Genomic DNA, 22,563 nt, shown 5'->3' with positions numbered 1-22,563 from the left:
GCGCAGCCTTGCACTACTTAGTCTGGTGTCGGCTGCTATCTTTGTTTAAATTCTCATTCACAACAAAAGCCTCAAGCGATGCATACATGGCTTACAGGATGTATACGGGATGGTATGAGCCGGAGCGCGTCTTTCTTTTTTATATTTTTTTTTTTTACATCGCCGTCGTTCTCTTTAAAGACGAGGAAGCCATGACGATTCTTCACTCTCCTTTTCTTTGACTAAGGTCCTGTAGTCGCCGTCGTGCGACACATCTTTCTGCGAAACAAGGTGCTGCTAGCAGTCTGTGCTTGCTGCCAGAGTCGCTAATGAGGTGACTGCGCTCGGCCGGAAAGCTTTAAAGAAATCAGTTAAAATACATAAACACTGTCGGTACTTCGAGGGTAGCTTGTAGAAACGAAGCAATTCGGAACACTACCTTTCTTCCAATGTCTCAAGATAAAAAAAAGGCGAGAATTAACAATACGAAGACAGGGACGTTGCTTTGACGCAACATTGACCGTGGTTTAGTTTTGACGGGCCAATGGCACGAAACTTGCTCTAGAGCTAATGGGAATGAACGTTGCTTTGACGCAACGTTAACAGTGGTTTAGTATTGACGAGCCATTGGCACGTAACTTGCTTTAGAGCTAATGGAAACGGAGCATCAAAAGTATTCTCTTTTACAGTGCCTGCACGACCACCCATTTACAAATGAAGAGAACAGTCTCCTAATGGTCCGCAAGGTTTCATTTCTTTTATTGATTTACTAATTTTTTTCTGTACCAAAACATCCGGCGAAGTACTTGTATCTGTGGTAGTGACATGCAATAGCGATATCTACCTGCAATTGAGCTTTTATTTGTAAAATAAGGCAACAATAGGTGTTGCCTGACGCGTAGACAAGAAAAAAAGAAAAAGCAAAGGGAAGCAACATCTTTAATTAGCTGCCTACCGTCTGTCTCATCTTTAATGATACGAAGTAGTTTTTGTTTTTGTTTTCCGAAGACTGTGTACAGGAAAGTAAGCATACTTCTCCATTGAAAAACCATATATGCCTCCTATCGTAATCCCTGTTTTTTGTTCCTATATAAACCCACATGATCATGTAGAATTATCGTGCAGGGCATAGAGGATTTTCCAATGAGAAATTCTGCTTTTTCAGATGACTTACTTGAAGATACAGATACTACGCGCGCAACAACTGCAAGAGGCAACCAGACAATTAACAAGATATCGCTGCTGAGCCTCCCAAATAATTTATTTACGCTATATATCAGATATGTGTCGGTGCTGCAGCTCGGCACTAAAGGTATGCCCGTTTAGAGGGACTGCTGATATGGGCGTTAGTTTTTACATCCTGGTCTCAAACTCTCCATGATATACTTTTATGTTTCAAGTACTTTTACGTTCAGGACACGAAATAGGCGCGAGATGTCGCTATATCCCTATGTTCAATTTTAACAGAGAAATAGAAAGATAGAGAGAGGAAGTTCATTCTTATAAGACCGTCAGTTAGGATCACCGCTGTAGATGGTTAGCTGGGTCCCGATCGTGTTGCTGAGTTCCTCGTTGACATGTTTCATGAGAGCAACGAGCAGTGGCAGTAGTGTCAGATGTAGCTTTTGTGGCAGAGTGGTCCAGAGAGGCGTAGGTCCTGGCAGGGACGTGCGATGTCAGAATGAGTCAGAGAGAGACGTCTCCAAGGTTTGTGCTGCTCTCACTATTGCTAATACGCATATATCGCAAGCTTCGATAGTGTACGAGGCAAGTGCCAATTGCCCGAATCATCCCCCTGAATTTTCTTCTGATCTTTTTCTGGCTTCATAGTGTTTTCTTACATTGGATCGTACTTTCTGGATTGGCTGCGCCGCGAATTCAATAAATGAAACTGTCGCATGATCGACATAGCACACCTATTTAGTGCTTTATCCTAAGAATAGAAAGCTGGTCGAGATAGTACATTTTGTGAAACTAGTAACAACACACAAAGGACGAAGGCAGGCGAAAAGATTAGTGCCGGTGCTGTGTGTTTCCCCGTTCTTCCTCTTTTAGGTTCTCTTACTCGTTTCCCATAGTACAGGTACAACAGCGTTGACGCTGGCAGACATGTAGTGCTACTTTTTACTTCCTGAGCCCCTGTTATGTTTTTTTCTGATGACGCTAAACCTCACGCGGACTCTCGCTTACCAAGCAGCTGAAGGGACATCTATGCCAACCGTGTTCTGCGTGCACGAAATTGCGTATTCAGCACGAGCGACGGAAAAAAAAATATTGTAATACCTAAATATGGAAACACAAGCAATTGTTTACTCTGTTCGGTGAGTTTACTTACACTAGAATAACGTGAATAACGAGGCACAAACACCAGCGGATGAGAAAAGATCACAATTAAAGTGACATGATATTTTTTAACAACCCTCATAAACATGGCGCGGGCCGAGTAATTGACACGGCCAATGAATTTCTTGCAGGAGTCTGTTCATGGCACGCTCATTCTGCAACTCTACGCTTTCTCGCGCGACCCGATTTCCGCAACAGAGAGAGAGGCGGAAGTAAGCAAACACAATCACTGCGTTCTTCTCCGTAAATATTCATTGCAACTCGTCCACCTGGAACAGGAAACGTTTCGCCGCCTGCATCGGATCTCGTTTGCGTATATTATCGAACAATCTGAAATAGCAACGTAAATACGCGGGTTGGCTCAGTTGCCTTTTCGTCGGAACGAAACCGTGTCCGCTATACACTGCGGCACGATCATTTGGAAAACGAGCCTTGCATAAACAGCCCCGCATTATGGTCCTTCGTCCGATGATTAGGTACACGAAACGCGCCCCGACCAATAAACGATAAAAAATGCACGTACACACCACTCGTTCTGATGGAAATAAAGCACAGACTTGCGGTATTCATCATACTCCCTCGTCATCGGCCGCAGTGGCGGCGTCTCGGGCTCACGTCTTGTCTAGACTCCCCCTTCCACCTCCCTCCCCCCCACACACAGACACACACATCTCTCTTCTCCAGCAAGGCGCCCCTCCCCCCCTACCACCACCCCTTCTTTTCGTAAGTACCGGCGCGATTGTGTCATCCATCATGCGCTACGAAAGCCGCCGCGGCGCGCGGCACCATTCTTATCGAGCGGCGTCAAAAGCCCGCGCACAGTTTCTCCGGGATGGCGCTTCTGAAGAACGCTCTCTGGAGCCGATATTCGAGTGGGTCGTATAGCCTTGTCTGGCTGGCTGGCCGGCAGACCTCGAACGGCTGGCTCGAGGCTGCCTAGGCCGGGTGAGAAGGGGGCGCAAAGGGGAGGCAGAAACAGAAGCGGCCACGCTGCATAGCCAGAAATAAATGGCTTGATTATACGGCTGTGATCGGCCTCGTTGGAAAAGGAATTGTAGGGAGGACATCTTTTAGGACGCTAGTGGCCTCGTTGCCCGATATCGCCGACGCTTCTATCTTGCCTCTGTACTCGTTTAGATTTTTTTTTCTGATGCGTTTCACTCAATGCTAATAGGCCATGAAATTGTGCGTGACAACTGGGCATACTTTTTTTCTATTTGTTTTGTGAGGGGAAAGATTGTTAAGTGGTGTCATGTATAACGGATTTGTAAACAAGGGCAGGTGAAGGATCTTTCTCGCGAAGAACTGGGTAGAGGACATTACGGTATTGAGGCATTGTGATAATTAACAATGTTGTGGATCTCGTGTTCGTATGCAATATGTGGAACCCCAAGCCCATTGCTTGGCGCGTCAGTTGGCTGGAACTAAGGTCCGACTATGTCCTTAACGCTCCAAGTGCAATGCAGTCCGCCTTGTTGTATCAATCTTCTAGACCTGCATGGCGTCATCGAGTCGGATGTTGCCTTGGATTCAAACGTGTGGTCGCTAGAAACGTTAATACATTGAGATTGGCGTATACTGTAAATATAAAACCAGGAGCGTCATTCTAAGCATTGAGTGTATGAAATGCATGAAGAAAATGTTAGCATTTAAATATTTGTTGGTGACGATCACGAAGTGAACGCTTTCATAGGCATGCCTAGTCTAATGCAGGTCGTCATTGCTGTACTATTGCAACAATTTTATTGAAATTCGTTTCAAGGTGAGTCCTCCATAAACGGGTCATCGCTAACAGCAGTCGACCGACGCATGGGTAGGCAAGAACTTACTGGAATAGAGCTAAATGAATACTTTAGCTTTCTTTTGGGTTTCCTTTGTAGCTTCGCGCTACGGTTAGGTGTATGAGAATGTTTCTCTTTCGTGAACTTTCCTCCGGCCTTCGGGCTTTTGCGTAACTATTTGCGATATTCAGTGTACCAGTGCTTCGAGTTGTCGATTAATTCATCCTCGTTCTGCAATCTGCTAGCCTCCTCGTTTACTCAGGTGTTAGAGCCCAGGTTTCAGGTTCGAATTCCAAACTAAGACGAATGTTTCTTCTGCTGTGAACCTTTCTGAGGAACTGGTATGGGTTTGCTTTGTAGCTTTGTGGTACAGTCGAGTAGATGCCATTTGTTTTTCTTTCAGGAATACTTTCAGTATAGTGAGCTTTCCCAGTCCCCCTATTCTGAGAAAGGTATCCTGAACAGGCGGGTGTTTTTGTTAAAACAATGCATGGCCAAACTAAGAATAAGTAAAATTATTGTTCCGTGTGAATTACGCAGACATTTTGACGACTGGTTATAGCCGACGGTTCTGGCTTGTTTCCGTCATAAGAAGAGCTAGGGCTCAAGAACAATAAATTATGCTAGTTATTAGCTAAAACAAAACAAAAAAGTTTGACCTTTAGGAAGACGTGAATAAGGGGAAGTGGCTAAACAGCTTGGTAATATTTCAATATAAATAGAAAGTATCTTTAAAAAATACGTGAATCAATACGTCACCTAATGTTTTCTTGCAGTATAGCGACAAGGACGAAGTTATCATGCCGACCATGATTGTTACTTACTAGATTTTATTATGTACCGATTTAATATACACAATAAGGATAATGACTTAAAGTAATGACTTAACTGAACCACGAAGACTAATTATTGTGTCAACTTCTTCTGCTGTGTGTTCTTACTATATAAGTAGAGAAAATGAAGCCACCAGCAGTATTCTGGTGTGACCATAGCGATTATGCGGGATTGACACAAGTATATGGTTAAACACAATGCTGATTATTTCAAACCTTTGTTCCACACTGCTTGTACAGATAGCACATGGATTGTTTTAGTGCAATGAAGTGCTAAACTGTTACCTTTATTTATTGATATGCTACTGTGTTCTTGTTGTAGTTGACTGTGTAGTTCTTTTGCATTCTGTATGGTATTACTGTATTGAGAGCGATAATGCATTATTTTTGTTGTATTAATGTGCCCAAATGCTGTTCTAGAGCTTCAGTAATGTACTGATTTGTTAGTTCACCACTCCTCTCTAGGTCCAATGGCGGACTGACAGTATATTCAAATAAATATACTATACTCAAGTAAAAGTATTGCTTGGGCTAGTTGGTCCGTGCTTGAAGAAGTAAAGGCAAGGCGCATAAGACCAGGACTCAAGAAGAAGAACACAGTCATTCCAGTCTTGTCGTTTGTGTTCTTCTTCTTGAGTCCTTGTCTTCTGCGCCTTGCCTTTACTACTTCAAATAAACTATAGCCCCAGTCGCAGTGCTGCTATTCGACGGGGCTGGAGAAAACGGGAAGGTGATGCTACACCGCATTCGCGGGTGCGTTCATTTGTGCTTTTCTCTCTCTCTTCTCCCTCGCAGTCGTGTCGCAGCCATTCGAAGTTCGTGCGTACGACGAGTTCGTGACGAGGGGAAACGCCGCGCTGTTCCGCTGCCACCTGCCGTCGTTTGCCAAAGACGTGCTCACCATCACCGCCTGGCTCAGGGACGACGGCCTGCTCATCCACTCGACCCTCGCCGAAGGTAGGTGTCGGGGACAATGAACGCGCATCCTGGCGCTTACGCCACCGGACGACAGCTACAATTTTTGTGATGTCCGTCCTAACAATTTACAACAGCCAATTACAGCGAATGCCTTTAGTAGAGCTGCTAGTGTGAATCTACGTCCTTCCTTCTTTTCCTTGTTTTCGTACACTCACTGTGTCTGTAATAGTCAGCTTGTGAAGGCTATACTGTATAGTATGCAACCATTGAGCGTATGATTTAGTGACTGTCGGAAGTCTACTGAGGTTGCCTCATGCATACTGATAATCTATGCAGGTGGGCCTCTTGTCCTTGCCTACTCTTAGAGGTTGCTGTACGCATCAATAATCACGTGCTCTGAAACAAGTTGTGTGTAACGCACGCTGTAGTGGCTGTACAGTTTCTCGTTTCGTGGGCATGTATATAATAGGTACCAATCAACCTACACTGCTTACCGGCAGGGATGATCAATGATTCCAGAGAAGGTACTACATGTACTGGTGGCAACCTCGGCCTATATTCACAGTGACGTTCTTACATTACAACTGTTCATACGACAAGTTTCCAGTCAATTGTTATGTTGGACGTATACTTTTAGCAAAGGTGGCTGTCCAAAGGCAAATAACAGTTACAAACAGCAAGCCTCGGGCAGATGTCCTGCCACGGCCCCCGTTTCAACGGCCAACGTCAGTCTCTTCAGAATCCGTTAGGCCGATTGGATGCCGAAACATTTAAAGAGGTAAACAACCCATCTGCATGGCGCCACCCTTCATCAGTGCCTGGGAGACCGCATAGATACAGATGGGTGGTGGTATTGGTGGTGGGGTGTTTTTGCAGTAGGCGGGGTTAGCCTGGATTCCCCCTGAGCCTCCTGTGAGTTGAGACCAGGGTTGTGTCGCCAGGTGTCCAAGAGCTCCGTGTCTCGCATGAAGGCAATCAGCAGTCGTTGCACTCTCTTCCTGATTGCCGTGGGCCCTCGGAGGAAAAGGACGTCTTCAAAGGTCCTGTGCGAAGGACCATTCATTTGCAGGCTTTCGACCATCGCTTTTCTTTCTGTGTCGAACTCCAGGCATAGCCAAAGAAATGTTCGATGTCGCCGATATCACCACAGAAAGCACAGAGCGGGGAAGCGCATCGTCCATTTTCTCAATAACCAGAGCCAGAACCCGGAGTCAGTTCGGATGCGGTATAACAGCGCTGCTTCTTCGCGAGTAAGTCCATGGGTTACACAGGCTTGGTTTGAAGTCTTGTGGATCACCCTAAAGTGATTGCGGATTGCATACCTAGAAAAACTTTAGTTTGGCCTAGTTCATTGTTACTGTATGTCATAGTGGTCGCTAATAAAGACGAGGACAGGGAAAAAAAAAACAGAAAACGACGTGGGCGGCCCCGCCTGTCTCATATTTTTGTGTTCTCCTTCCCTGTTGTCTTTATTACTGGTCATTATGATATACTGCATCCTTAGAGTTCTGAAAGATGTTAAATGCTCTAACTTTTGGGATGTATATAAGCGCTAGGTGTGCAAGAGCATCAGCTTTCTTGTTTCCTTCGATTGCTACGTGGGTTGGGATTCATAGAAATGTTGCGTTAAATGCCTTGCTCATTAGATCTTTAATCAGTGCCAGAGATTGCCTTGTAAACTCCTGTCGAGGCTACGGTGTAATCATTTTAACGCTGACTTTCAGTCCGTCAGCACCACGACGTCTCGTGCAGAATGGGCGCGCAGACCAGTATCGCTAAGATCATGTGTATCAAAGTTGATGGAAAGACTAATGTGTACGAGGTTAACTCCGTATCTTGAGCAAGGAAGTAGAGTGCCATCGGGTTTGGCCGGATTTCGTCCACGGTTGAGCAGCCAGGACAGTGTCTTGGACTTACTAAGCCACATCGAGCATCGTCACGCATCGAGCGTCAAGCATCGAGCACATCGGCATGTTGCCAAAGCATATGACAGTGTGCTTCATACAGGCATCATAAACGGACTCCAGGCTATGGGCGTCTCTAAAGTGTTCTTCGATTCGTCCATGAATTTCTTAGAGATCGATGTCCAGGTTAAGCTCTGAACTATAATGAGCAAAAAGTGACGCATTACACACGCACTGTCCATTATGCTGCATGCGTAAGCTACCGCATCTTTTCTGCTGCCTTTTGCTCAGCTTGGTGCTCAGTTTGGCTCCGTTGGCGCCTTCCACAGTGCTGGGCCGACCGAGGAGGTATTGCAGTCTACAGTTCACGTTGGTATGTGCTGATGCGTATGCACCACAGGGTATGTGCCATCGACATCGTGCTTTCATCGTCTCGCCGTTATCGTCAAGCCATCATCGTCACACAGTCGTCCCGCCATCGTCGTCATACACTCGTCGTCACCCCATTGTCGTCATACTGGCTCCATCGTTTCATCGTCCTCATTCCTTTTTCACTAGTCCATCGCAATCATGCTGTCGTTATTCAACCGTGATTATGATGCCGTTGTTATGCCATCGTGGTCATACTATCGTCGTCATGCATTTGTTGTCGCATCGTCGTCGTGATGCCATCGTGGTCATTCCCGCTTCGTCATCTGATTCTCGTCCTACCGTCGTCGCCATACAGTCGTCGTCATACAGTTGTCATCATGCCATCGTCGTCATACACTCGTCGTCATCCCATTGTCCTCATACCATGGTCGATGTCACGCTCTCATGGTTATCCTGTCTGTACAACTTCAGAATCATCGCCACATTGTCGTTATGCCGTCGTCTTCATGTAGACTTCGGCTGCGCTAGTGTATGCTAAGAAAACCGGCGAACGCTCGAGCACCGGAGAGGACCACATTAGCTCAAACGAGAACGCTATATGGGTTTTTGGCCGTATTTCTGAAGGCAGCGTCGACAAAGCGCGTTCCCAAGCGTCAGGCAGCCAACACGCTTTGTCGACACTTCATGTTCATGCTCATGTTCATGTTCTGCGGGGGGTTGAAGGAGCCCATCTGAAACCCAGCCTTCCCTACCCCCCACTCGATCATTCCATCCCTTCTGCCTCCAAACGCTAAAAGCAAGAAGAAAGCACCGCATCCCATCCCTAGAATTTTAATGGAGGCGTGTCTTCTATCTCAATAAGACATCCTGTACACTGAGATGTCGAGGATGAAGCAGTACCTCCATACCGCCAAGCGATTCGATGAGCTCGAAATCGGGAGTGAAAAAGCCAAGCCCACACCACAGCTAACTTTAAACATTCCGGTCACAGAATTGTAACTGTCCTGTGAGGCGCTCTTTTCTGTCATTTACTTGCCCCCTTTTTCTCTTCAACCAAGCAGGGCAGTTTCAGGGCATCTTTCAGATGTTCTCAGTGCTATGAAATTTCGTGACCTAAGTTTCAACGGTCTTTGTTATTATTATTATTATTATTATTATTATCATTATTATTATTATTATTATTATTATTATTATTATTATTATTATTATTATTATTATTATTTAATTAATTAAAGGACACGTTGACGCCTTTATTGGTGCCGGCTACTCTTCTTCCCAGGGCAAGCGATACTAAAAGCACAAAAGCAATCAAGAACATAGGTGACAGCCAAATATCACGAAAATTTGCGTAATTCCACGACCGTTTTCTCGTTGTCAGCTTCTCAGATGGTAGAAAACTGATCAAATGCCGCTGGTATTTTAAAGTTGGTTGGGCTATTCGTCCATACAAGGCATTGCTCTTTGTTTCTCGCTAGTGTCTGGCAACACTGCTTAGATACCTTTCTATGTCTTTTCAGCGCTTAAGATTTTCAACGATTCTGAATATGGCGAGTTGTACACTCTGATTTATCTTATTTTGTCCTCTGACACAACGAACTCCGCGCTCGAATCTTTTTGGCATTTAGCCAAATACCTGGCTTCTCAACGTTCTTACCTACTAGTGGTCGAGACGCTTCATCCCTCGCACCCAGACTGCTTCTCAGCAGGTGACGCCAGTAAACCAGCAAAAATTACTCAGAATAAGAAAGTATGGATATACAGGTTGTCCCATATATCTTGAGCCAAAGTTTTAAGAATGAAAGGCACTCCGGACGCGAGTTGAACCGAATGCATAACGTTGGCACTGGTCTAAAGTTACTCAGGCTATATTTTTTCCCCTTAAGTAAGGGATTACTCATGCTTAATCAATCAACTTTTTAAGTATTGGCTGCAGAGCCCAAGTGTGATACGCAAAGTTGCAAAGCACCTTAAGAAACCTCTTAATAAATTGTTTCCAACACGATATATATCACGTGGTCCTTTTTCCGCGTTCCAAAGAAAGCCCACGAAATATGAAAAGAATACCACGTGACGGGGCACTTGCACACTGTTATTGTGCTGCTCTCAAACGTGCGATGGATGAACAAGGTCGGCTACAGCGGGACTGGCGCGCGACAGGGCGTCATGCCTGGTGTAGGTATCTGGGCATGCGGCTCTTATCGCATCACTATGTAAATGCGTGCTGCCGGCCGAGCGTTGCCGAAGCGATAAAGCGTCTAAGCGCACGAAAAAGAAAAGACGAGAGCAGCATTTTGATTCTCCTTGAAAGAAGGAAAGGGCGAAGCTCGCGGGAACGATGGAAGGCGATGACGGCTAATACAATTTTGCCTTTGTACACAAACGACCTTGTAGTAGTTTTCGAGTTGAACGGTGATGCTACAACTCTAAACCTTTGGGCTCGAATAACAGCGGATAAATCACACGGGGACAAAACTAACTAATGGTAAAAGAACCTTAGTTGTACTCAAGGAAGATTACGCATGTCTTCTTCAGACGATGACTCTTTTCCCACTGGCCTCGTCTGCTCTTCTTGCCACACTTACTGTCTACCAGACGTTCTTTTTTGATCTCGCATCCCGCACGTGCGCATCGCTTCGTGGTCGCAGTATCGGGTGGCCGCGTATGGCTTCACACTTGCGCACCGCGACCGGCGCGTAAGACCCCGAGAGAGTGCGCCCGCTGTCTGTTCCAGTTTACCGGATGTAGATCATACCTTATGTACTTAGTTTGAACCAATCCCAGTTAACTGCAACATATCCAGTGATCCTCAGGCGCCCGTATTTTTGCGTGTTCTCCACAGCAGTGCTATCTGGCTGTGACCAACGTTGAGCAGCAGATATTGCTTACGGCAATGAAGAAAGAGCGGATATGGTTTTCGCTCTAGGTGCGTCAAGTGGACATAGAAGGCACGCAGTTGAGCTATTTCAACGCTGGCATCCAGGTACGCGTCCGAGCTCAATGACGATTGTGCGTGCATATGAAATACTGACACAGACTTGGACTTTTACGAAGAAACAACATAAATCTTCAATTCTGGACGAGGACGTGGAGACAGATATTACGTCAAAGTTTTCTTCAGACCCACATGCAAGTGTTTGTTGTGTGAGTGCTGAAGCTGGAGTGGCAAAGTATTCAGTCTGGGTGAAGAAAGGGCAACTTCATCCGTGCCACGTGCAGCTGCACCAGATGTTGGAGCCCCGCGATTCCCAGAATCGAAAGGACTTTGCAAACTGGATTAAAATCAAGACGGATGAGGACCCAGGCTTTGTCAACAAAATACTGTGGAAGGATGAAGCTACCTTCTCATGTAATGCCCAAGCGAACATTCACAACGCTCACTATTGCATCGACGAATACCCTCGCTGGATTTTGTAGACACATCACCAATATCAGTGATCGGTTAGTGTGCGGTGTAGAATTTACGATGGCACTACCATTAGCCCCGTGTTTTTGATAGTACGCTTACAGCCAAAAGATACGTCAACGACATCCTTGATGGGGCACTTGAGGATTTTCTTTGCGAAGTTCCATTGGCTAGGATCAAGGATATTTGGTATCAGCATGATGATGCTCCCGCGCATGGCAGCAGCGAAGCTTGCAAATGGCTACATGAAGTATTCCCGCAGCAGTGGATTAGACGGCGTGGGCCAATTTCTTGGCCGGCTCGGTCGCCAGACCTACCTCCCCTCGATTTCCTTCTCTGGTGCTACGTCAAGGGTCAAGTATATCGGACACCAACCACATCATAGAACCTAAAGGACAAGTCTGCAACTCCATCCCTCATACCAAGACCAAGAACGCCTCGAAAAATGTGCCTTTGAGATGCCAAATGTGCATTGCAGTACATGGTGACCTCTTCGAACACGATTTATAATCAAAGGGCGCTTTTTGGATTGGAAGTCACTGGATAATCATTCCGGCCCTAACGCCGCCTCCCCACCCTCCCCTTTACACTCCGTCGGCAGGCTGCCAGCTCTTGCCCACTTGAATCACCAAAAAAAAAAAACAAAGCTATGTTCTTGTTCTCTTTTGTCTCGTTAGACGCTATATCGCTTCAGCACCGCTCGGCCAGCAGCACGCGTTTGCGCCGTCATGTGATAAAAGCAGCATGCTCAGATACCTACACCAGACATGTCTCCCTATCGCGGGCCAGTCTCGCTGCAGCCTGCCTTGTTCATCCATCGCACGCTTGAGAGCAGCACAATACCACTGCGGAATCGCCCCGACCACGTGGTAATTTTTTCCATATTTCGGGGCTTTCTTTGGAACACGCTAAAAAGGATCACGTGAGATATATCATGTTGGAAACAATTTATTGAGAGGTTTCTCAAGGTGCTCTACAACTTTGCGTATTACACTTGGGGTCTGCATGCAGCCAATACTTAAAAAGTTGACTAATTAAAGATAACGAATCTGTTAGTTAAAGGGAAAATAAGAAATAGCCTGAGAAACTCTAGGCCAGTGCCAACATTATGCATTCTGTACAACTCGCGTCCGGAGTGCCTTTCATTTATAAAGCTTTGGCTCACGTTACATGACAACCTGTATATATATATATATATATATATATATATATATATATATATATATAAGGCTTTGGGGCTGTGCGCTAGAAGAATGCGCGGATACCTTACACCAGTGTTGGTCAAATAATGAGTAAGGCTAAATAATGATAAAAATTTGGAAAAGATCCCTGACTGCTTCTCACGCTTCACCGGCAACTGTAGCTTATGTAACCGTAACGTTTGCCTAGAAACGCTGGCGGCGAATGCTATGCACGAAGGCGAGCTTTCTGGTTCTTTCTTTAGGTTGTCCCCCCGCGTTGAGTGCCGCCGCTGCCGCGGATGTGCGGAGGCGAGCGCCATCTGGATGGTGGTGCAAGAAACCGAATGGGGCGCGCCGCTCCTACTAAGATAGATCTCAAACACTCAAGCGGCTGCTGGAAAAGGGGTTTGTGTTTGAGTTTTCCCTTAAGAGCAATATGTTTTCTCGTATATTCAAATTACATTCCGATGCGATCATGTCTGTACGTTGTGTGCAAGTCGCACTTTACAAATTTTCTGACATGTTTTACATTAAGAAATTAAATTAGCTCAGTAACGCCTATGCGACACGTGGGGGGCCTGCGTGGATAGGGATGCGTGATCCGGGAGGATTTTTCTCATACGAACATCGCCGCTGGCATCGACGCCGCATTTTCTGCGACAGAGAACTCTTAGCGATACTACTTTAAAAAAGAAGTGCGGGCAGCAAAGCGAACGCTTGCTTTTCTACTCATGCAAGTTCTTTGCACACTAGAAATGGACCACGAGGGACGCTATCGATTGAAGACGAGCACATGTAGGACCGAAGGGTCAACGAGGGACCCTTCCTGGCCCTGCGCGTCTAGCAAGCTGCGGGTTAAGCAGACTTTCACTATTCTCCTTTCATTTTAACCACTGCGACTTACTGTCTCTCTTTTACGATGCCCCATTAAGAGAGCTGCCATAGGCAGCTATGGTGATGCTGTATCTTCCTTCTTTGAACTGAAAGCCCACTTTGCAAACCTTGTCCCTCGTAACGGTGGTTTGCGAGTGGTAGCCGGATTAATCACTGTGTCATAAATATTTCTAATTAGGCACCGAGAGGGAAAATAGGAGATATAGTCACGCTGCAACGCTACAGCTAAGTAAAAAAAATAGTCATTGCCACTGTCCTCATTTGACTTGCGTCTGTTTACACCAGTATGTGAATAGGAAGCTTTCTCTAAGCGTACGATGTCGCCACCGTAATAGCGACGCTTGACGTTAGACATATAACCTACTATATTCCGCGTTCGTCGTCATTAAAGGCAAAACTAACAAGATTTCCAGAGACAGGTTTCGATCGCATATGGGACTAATCGTTTATAATCTGCGGATGGTCTTTGCAGTGTTTACGGATTACAGTACTGTGTTGGATGGGGATTTTAGTCCATCAAGTTAGCAAGAATGCGTGACAACTACACTACCAAAATGGCAATTGCAAGCACGTAGGTGTATCGCAAGTTTAACGGCGGTAAATGGTTCCCCCCCCCCCCCCCCCCCCTGCAATTGACGTTGGAAATCGGCAATATTAACGAACCGCTATCACAAATGCCAGGTCGAATATCGGTTACCTATCGGTGCATTAATGCAGAGGAAGTAGTTACGCACAAACTCGCAAAGAATCGCTCGCTCTCAGGAATGCTGCTGGCGCCTGCACCTGTGGGGCCACACCACTGAGGTACCGGTTGGCCTCTTCCCTCCTTACGGCGCGGGTTCCGGCTGTATACGCCGCTGCAGCATTGTTATGCGTACGGCAGCGAGCCGGCCACGGGTTGGCAGTGCGAGTAGCAAGCACGCTGTGTTCGTGCCCTGCGGTGTAATGTACGAAAAAACAGGGAGAGAAGGGTGTAAGGAAGGGCGGATGGGTGCTGAAGAGCGGGGACAGGATGTAAGGACGGAGCATTCATTCGGGCGCTGCTGTCTCCGAGCGGGAAACAATGGAACTGCGCTAATGCGAGTGCTACTCGCCGGACGGGCGGCCGAGATACGGACGGGCCTCCGCAGCCCACTGCTGGCGTCGCCACGTCGACGGGGGGAATGCGGCGGGAGCGAGCGGTTCTAGCAACAATGCGAGGAACCCGAAGGTTGCTCGGAAAAGGAAGGGCGAAATAAATATCGAGAACCACAGGACAAAAGCACGCGGGCGGCAGAATGTCCGCGGAGGACGTTGACAGCTCCCGGCGTCGACGCCGAGGAGGCCCCGGACGGCTGAGGGAAAGAGAGGGAGAGAAAGAAAAAAAAAGAGATGTCGAAGGAAGGGTGTTCGCGAGAACAGGGGGGAAACAGCAGCTGAGTGGTAATAACGGCGGAGACATGCAAGTAACAATGCTATGGGAAGACGCGCGTCTTTTCCGTCGGCTAGGGAAACCAGAGGCAAAGTGTGGGCTGCTTGAGAAAGTGGAATGATGTGCGTCAAGGAAATAAGGAAAAATAAAAATAAGGTATCTTGTCTGTGACTCGCCTACCACTCTCTCTCTCTCTCTCTCTTCAATTTATGCATATTTGGAGACTGGGGAGAAACAACACTTTGAGGAAGACGTCAGCCGACTCAAATCCTTGCAGCTTGTGCGGTGGAAGGTGTATGGCGACTGTTCTTGGATTGCATAGTGGTTATTAGCCGGCGAGGCTAGCGACGCAGTGTCGCAGATTTTTTTCCTGCACAAGCAATGCACGAACTTGCGCTTCGACTAATTAGAAGGGCTGCCATTATTGCTCAACTACAAGCATTTTGGCATCTGCCATACGTTATACAGAGATAGTACGAAGCTTGCAGTACTGACAAATTGTAAAGCCATCGTGGGTTTAATGTTAACTAACCCAGCATTTGCTGTTGTCTGCATGGTGGCATGAAAGAACATGTTCTAGCTAATGATTCATCATCGTTCGTGTTATCTCGGTAAGAAGTTGCTGCCGGTGTTCACTGCGTGGCATAGATGCTGTCTCGCGAAACGAATATAGTGTCAGCTTTAGAAGGGACGTATACGTGCTTGGGTGTATGCGCGTGTCAGCATGAATGGGATAATGAGAGCGTGGATGCCTACTTTCGTGTGCATGCTTGCATGCACTGACGTCAGCAGATTTCGAGAAGTAGCAAGAAGGAGAGCGCGTAGCTTTTCAGTTCATACTCAGATATGATCGCAGAGCAGGCCACTAAAAAGCCGTCCGCCATCAGCGCAGAACCAGTGCGCAAAACGAACCCAATGGGGAGGGAAAGGAAGTGAGAATGCTTTACTGCGAAGCGCTCTTGAATGGACCGTGGGGGTAAACATTCGAGGCAAGCGAAAAGGGGAGCGGCCGGGGCTCTGAAATGAAAAAAAAAAAAGGAATCCCGGTTGAAAAACGAACAACCCGGAAAGAGACGGGCCTAATCAGGCTAATGCACCATTCTAGGCTCGGACTACGACGAAAGATGACACGAACTGTGAGAAAGCGACAGAAACGTCGCTTCGCAGACAGAGAGCTCGAGTGAGCTGCGGTATGGGACTTTTTCACGAAAGAAAACAAAACGAAATTACGTGATCTCGAGAATTCAATACCTAAATGGCTCTCTCAATGCTCAACTGAGGTAAAATGGTTTACGATGCAAGCAAACGATAAGAGAGACCAGATGTAAGCTTCGCGGCCACGCAAACGTTACTTTCGTTTTCCTTTCTCGTTTCTGGTTGCAAGTACAAGTCGTTTGGGAACGCTTTCATATGAAGGCAATGTCCTTTTTTTAGTTTGCTTGTTTCGTTTTAATGAACGACTCCCATTTCACGTTCATTAGGTGCAGTTTACGAATTAAAAAAATGAAATAAAGACAAAACGTAGGAGCCGAAAGTTCCGTCACACTACGCCTTTGCTGGGAGAGCTCCGTTCGCCCACTTCTGACTCTATTGCACTTTTATCTTCTGTGAGCTAGTCAAGCTAAGGCACACGAAGGCTGTAGTGTGGAGCCAAAATTTAATTACTGGGTGCTTGTAAGGCTCCACGAGGCTATGTTCCTTTCTTCATTTTATGGGCGTGGAAAATGCGCTCTTCTACGGGGGGGGAGGGTGGAAGGGGTGGACGGGAGGGTACCGCTGCTCCCGATATTACGCGCGGCGCAAAGTAGCGCTTAGTTAAGCCATCTTGTGCGCAATAATTACAGAAAGCTCACTGGTGTCGTATGTTTCCTGGTAATCAAAATATTAATGATTTAGAGTGGTATTATTGGTAACGATTCATTCATTAACGATGTAACCAACTTTTCTCCTTAAAAAATGAGTAACTATGACAAATAAATCTAAGGCCACAGCCTTTCTCCAGAGCATCGAAGGTATTCTTGAATGCTGGAATTCAGGCGTATTCAATATTGAGCAACCTTTTTTCACCTATTTTCTTTATCAGCTCTCTCACGGCCCTGCTGAGCAATAAGCCGTCTTATCTGGCGCTTTTGTGAGTTAGGCAGTTGCAAGAACGCGGAGGTCTTAAACGCTTTGAACGAGGTACATTCGCAGTTCTTGAAGAATGTTTAACCACTCCTACCGCTTGATTCTTTAAGTACGCCGGGGAAGTCATTTCACTAAATGAGTTGAGAGAGCGCAACATAAAGAGCTAGTGAGTTAGTGAAAGGAAACGAAGGACAAACGCACATCTGGTTGCTACGCCACACCGAGGAAAGGAGTTGGCAGGCTGAAGGAGAGATGTAAGCAGGGGGGAGAGGACAGACACTTCATGCGCGACGCAAAGGATATGACAGTATGATCGACTGCTGTTGTCTGTGCATCAGTATAGTGCAGAAACCTTAGATTGGTGAGAGAAAAAGAACGGAATTGATAAGTGAAAAAAAAGAGAGAGAGGTTAACCGCGCTGAGCCCGGTTTGCTACCTTGCACTGTGGAAGAGGGAAAAGTGAATGAAGGACGAGTAGAAGGAGAGAAGAAAAGTTCGCATCATGGACGTACGTACGCACACGCACAAACATTGGTCGTTCAATCAGCCACAAGCAATCGTACGGGTTGGTGCATAAAAAACCTACCAGCACATTTGTGACTTTCTACATCGCAGACCTACGGGGCCACGGTTTCAGGATTCCCTCGTTTTTAGCAACAATGCACTCCGAACCTCTGATAATGTTTCAAACTGCTGTGCTGCTCAATAAATGTGAAAATCATGTCCTATAGCTCAGATATACTTGGTTTGGAACACGATGTCGTTTTAACATGACTTTTACTTACGATGAGCTATTGTTAAAGCTTGATGACACACAGCCATTTTAATGAAAAAAATATGCACCGACTACCGCTGTGGCTTAGATGGCGTTCTGCTCGTGAGCCAACTCACAGTATCGCCTATATAGGTTTCTTCGCTAAACTTTTCCCGGTTAAAGTGATGGCCCCTGTTCCGACAAAGCAACGTAGAGAGGCTCCTCGCGACCCTCTTCACGCTGATGACGTTGACTTTAGAGTAAGGCTTAAGGGTTGGAGTTCGAGTAACTGAACAGAAATGTGGCCTCACTATCAGCGAAAAGAAGTGTTGTTATTTTGTTTACGAAAGAGTCGATAACACTACGGTGAACACGAGAGTTGGCACCAATGCGTTTGTTGTAGAAGAGGCAAAATAGCGACAACAGAAGACAAACGACTATAAGAGTCCACGTAGGTAGAAACAACCTGAAATATGTTTCGGTAGTTTTGTAGAGCAGCAAGATACCGTTAAAATATTCAAGTGTGCAAGGAAGTGGAGTGACCTGGAAGAGAAAAAATCTATAATGAAACCAAGGTAAAAAGGCCGCGCCTCAATGTCGCATGCAAATGAGCCGATCCTGATGAGGACGTCTTGTATTCAAAAGAACCAAGAGGATGAAATAAGAACGCTGCGGCGAATGTATGGAGTACAGAATAAAGAAGGAGTTCAAAACAACCTGAGAATGAGTTATGGTGAACGTTACAGACATTGCAGATGAGGTATAAGGAGAAAGTCTCAAATGGTATATGGCAGTGCAATATTTATGAAATATGGAAACTGCATCGCTGCGAATCAATGAGGCTGCATATAGATGGCAACAGAAGCGAGGTTGGTCAAATGAAAAGGTGTAAACCGAATTCATCTTATATGGCTACGCACGTACACTGTATACATTAATAATGATTCACAATATGCAGTGTGCAGTTTTATAGGTTCTCAGTAGGAGAACGCCAATTTGATTATGCTACTTGAATAAGAGCGTTAAAGCTGTCTTCTCTCTGATATCTTTCTATTTCCTTGTGCCATTCATTCACCTGTGTAGGGTAGCCAAGTAGAAACTTCAGTTAACCTCACTAAATTCCGCTTTTTATATGCTCTCTCAAAGTGGCCCTAAACTCATGCCAAGTGAATGGTTCTATCTTTCATATGATTAGGTTTGTTCACATGGAACGAACTGCTATTATTGTGTCGATAGCCAAGCCCCGAGACATCACGGGCCAAGTTATTCGACTTCGACGCTCTTGAGAAATGCCAGGACTTGGGTTCGGCTACAAAAAGAAGCTTCCGTTCGTTATTTAAAACCATCTGTAGATGTACGTCACAATTAGGACCACTTTCGGAAGATTAATAATTATTTCCAATATTTTTTTTGAATGTTAGTCAAACAGAGAACGATGCAGCTACTGAAAGCGATGGGTTGTAGGTTTTTAAAACGAATTAATACCAGTCAGCCTTCATTATACATCACTTTCAACTTCGGTAGTTTCTTACACCGAGGGCAAGAACCGAAAGGATCATTTTTCTGTGCCGAGCTGGAATACCGAGGCTTCCTAGCTGAGAAAACGAAACACAACGTCAAAGTGCGACAGAACCGAAAGGGAGAGAAGAGAGAGAGAAAGAAAAGTTAGTGAAATACAGAATCGAGCAAAACTGAAATGTCATGGCGAGGCATCGGCAATGTGTCAGCGATACGTTTCGATTGAGACTCATTGGCTCTCTTTTCCCAGCCAATTTTTTTCTTCCTATCTTTCATTTTCCTGGATCTCGGTTTCGCTTTTCGTTCCGATTTGTCTCCGCTGTCACTCGGTTTCCTGTATCAGCAGTGGGGGTCTTACTCGGCTGACAGTCACCCTTCCTACATTTTCTATTCCTTTGTCTCTGAACGTCATTTACACTGTTCCTCCATCTTCCCAGATCTGGGGAGCCTCACGATAGAGGAGAAGGTGGGCGAGGGCACAGACTTGTGCAGGGAAAGCTTGAAGAGGCTGAAAGGAGAGAAGTGTCTTCGGTGGCGGACGACGGAAAGTGAGACGGAACGGGAGACGTCGCGAGCTGTCAGCGTTGTTTAGATGAACTATGAAAAGCGATCGACATACGTCGCCGGTCGCTCGCTGCTGTCACGGAACGGGTATCGGGAAACGGAGAGGAGGGTACGATCACGTTGTTCCCCTGCGCGACTCCTAGTCGCTCCTGCTGCAACGAAGGTCATTTGACGACTCGGCACGTCAGAGCGACAGCTGGAGAAGTCAGCGACGTCTGGTTCTCTCTCTCCGCTGCTTATTCCCTGGAACTTTAGTTCAACGCTTTGTGTAGAGCCGGGAAGACAAAGAAGCTTGGACCCAAGAATTGATTTTAAACGCCGCCGAACTTCCGAACGCTTTGCTAAAGAACTGTGGCACCTTCGACGCAATCACCGCGTGCGCACTGAGAGAAAAATAAGGATACCAAGCAGAAGTCATTTGACAGCCTGCAATTTACGAAGACGTGAATTTCGAGCTATCTATTGTAGCTTGGAGTTAAGGAAAGGACAATTGTTCTTTCTTTTACTGGGAAACTGGTGATAGCATACAAAGCCTGCTGTGGCTGTCACAGACGGCGCCTAGCTTTCTTTCCTTCAGTTAGTTTTTGTTCATTCCTTTCACTGAAATGGGGTGCTCAGTGTACATATATTACGCCTTAACTGCTGAAAAAGGGATTTTTTAAGGAGCGTACCTCTCATTTAATTGAAAGAAAGGAATGAAAATGTTCTGCACTCCATGTCAACCAAGCGTATCTGTGGAAGCCATAGGCTTTCGTCGTTCGCCTTATTACTTACCGACCTGCTCAAGGCAGTGTTCTGCACCACTTTCCTCAATCGTGCGCTTTTGGGTCTACCTCGCTGGTGTTCCTAGTCAAACGAGTATAACGCGTTGCAATCTCCGCCGACGATATTGCTTTGTGGATTACCGTTTCACTATATACTGTAGGCCCCCTTGAACTCAACAAGCAACCCGGGATGCCAGCAGCGAAATATCTACAGAAGCACATTCTTTTAATTTCTCCGTCCAAGCTAGCTAGCATCGACTGCCTGTCACCTTCGATAGCAAGCGAGGCCATCCTTGAAATGTTTTTTGCAGGAAAGAGCATTGATACCTTGGGATAATTATTGATGACCGCATGAGCTGTTGGCCTACCGCTATGGTTCTGCACACATCATCATCAAGTTTTGTGATGGCACTCACAGCTCGTGGCAACGGCTGACAACAGTAACTGTTGTGAATGTTTACACGCACGCCTATGGCGTTGTCGCATGTGCTCTTTTGTCTTTGTCGAATGTTCCACCTCGACCATTGGCGCAGCTGGGGAAAGATCACCGAGTGGCTGTTTGATCAGCACTAAGCCTTCCATGTTCAGCACAATCAAACCCTGTACTCGTCGAGGCTAGAGAAGTTCCCCAGAGATTACAACTTGACGGATCTTAAGGGCCTGCATTTGCAAACCTTTGCAAACGCGCTTGCTCGTCGGCGCCCCGCCACTCAAGACAGAGGTGAGCATGATAACAAGGCGATCACCGCAACAATGGACAGCCATAAATGGAACGTCTGTAAAGTGAGGATTTGTGGCTTTGGGTTTACTATTAAAGAGAACTTTTCTTTGCAAATATTCCCGGACTTCTTGTGCTGAGCATGACCTAAATTAGAGGACGCTATCCTCTACGCGAACAAAATAAATAAATTAAAGCTAATGTATTTGCGAGCCCTAAATAGCTTTGGTACGCTATTTCTCAAGTTCCCAGTTGTTCCCAAAGTGCCATTTGAAGAAACAGCATTTTCATTTTATGGAAGAACTTAAAAGCTACCATTCCTACCCGCGCCCCCTATATATTAATAAAGGCGAAGTCATCATTATTATCATCGTCATCAGACTATATTGATGTCCACTGCCGCCAGGACGAAGGCCTTTCCCTGCGATCTTCAATTACCCCGGTCTTGCGCTAGCTGATTCCAGTTTGCGCCGGCAAATTTTCTGATTTCATCACCCCACCTAATTTTCTGCGTCCTCGACTGCGTTCCCCTTCCCTTGGCACCCATTTTGTAACTCTACTGATCCACCGGTTATCTATCCTACGTATTACATGGCCTGCCCAGCAATATTTTTTTTCTCCTAATGTCAAGTAGAATATCGGCTATCCATGTTTGCTCTCAGATCAATACCGCTCTACTTCTGTCTGTTAACGTTCCGCCTAACGTTTTTCCTTCCATCGCTTCTTGCACGGTCCTTAACTTGTTCTCGAGCCTATTTGTTAACCTCTAAGTTTCTGTCCCATATGTTAGCCCCTGTTGAATGCAATGGTTGTACACTTTTGATTTCAACGGCAGTGGTAAGCTCCCAATCAAGATTTGGTAATGTCTGCCGTATGCACTCCAACCAATTTTTATTCTTGTCTAGATGTCCTTCTAATGGTCATGTTCCCCTGTGAGTTACTGACTTAGATAAACGTAGTCTTCTGCAGACTCTAGAGGGTGAGTGGCTATCATGAATTCTTGTTTCCGTGCCAGGCTATTGAACACTACCTTTGTCTTCTGCATATTATGTCAACTGCAAACCAAAAGTTGCCGAGATATTCGCCGTTGATCTTAACT

The 22,563-nt window shown here is 46.0% G+C and overlaps 1 protein-coding gene across 3 annotated transcripts in view; it reads left to right on the top strand.

The window, feature by feature from the left end:
• LOC126536440 (cell adhesion molecule Dscam1-like) overlaps positions 1-22,563 on the top strand; it is a 549,544-nt gene that overhangs the window by 272,337 nt on the left and 254,644 nt on the right. For all 3 annotated transcript variants that reach the window (XM_050183398.2, XM_050183399.2, XM_055074012.2), the window contains exon 3: positions 5,732-5,893. In XM_050183398.2, the coding sequence (XP_050039355.1) occupies positions 5,732-5,893 (162 nt within the window). The remainder of the gene's footprint in view (positions 1-5,731; positions 5,894-22,563) is intronic.

This window comes from Dermacentor andersoni, chromosome 4 (genome assembly GCF_023375885.2).
Source record: "Dermacentor andersoni chromosome 4, qqDerAnde1_hic_scaffold, whole genome shotgun sequence".
Classification (NCBI taxonomy): Eukaryota; Metazoa; Arthropoda; class Arachnida; order Ixodida; family Ixodidae; genus Dermacentor; species Dermacentor andersoni.
The sequence above is the reverse complement of the archived record's forward strand: the minus strand, read 5'-3'. Positions and strand labels throughout refer to the sequence as shown.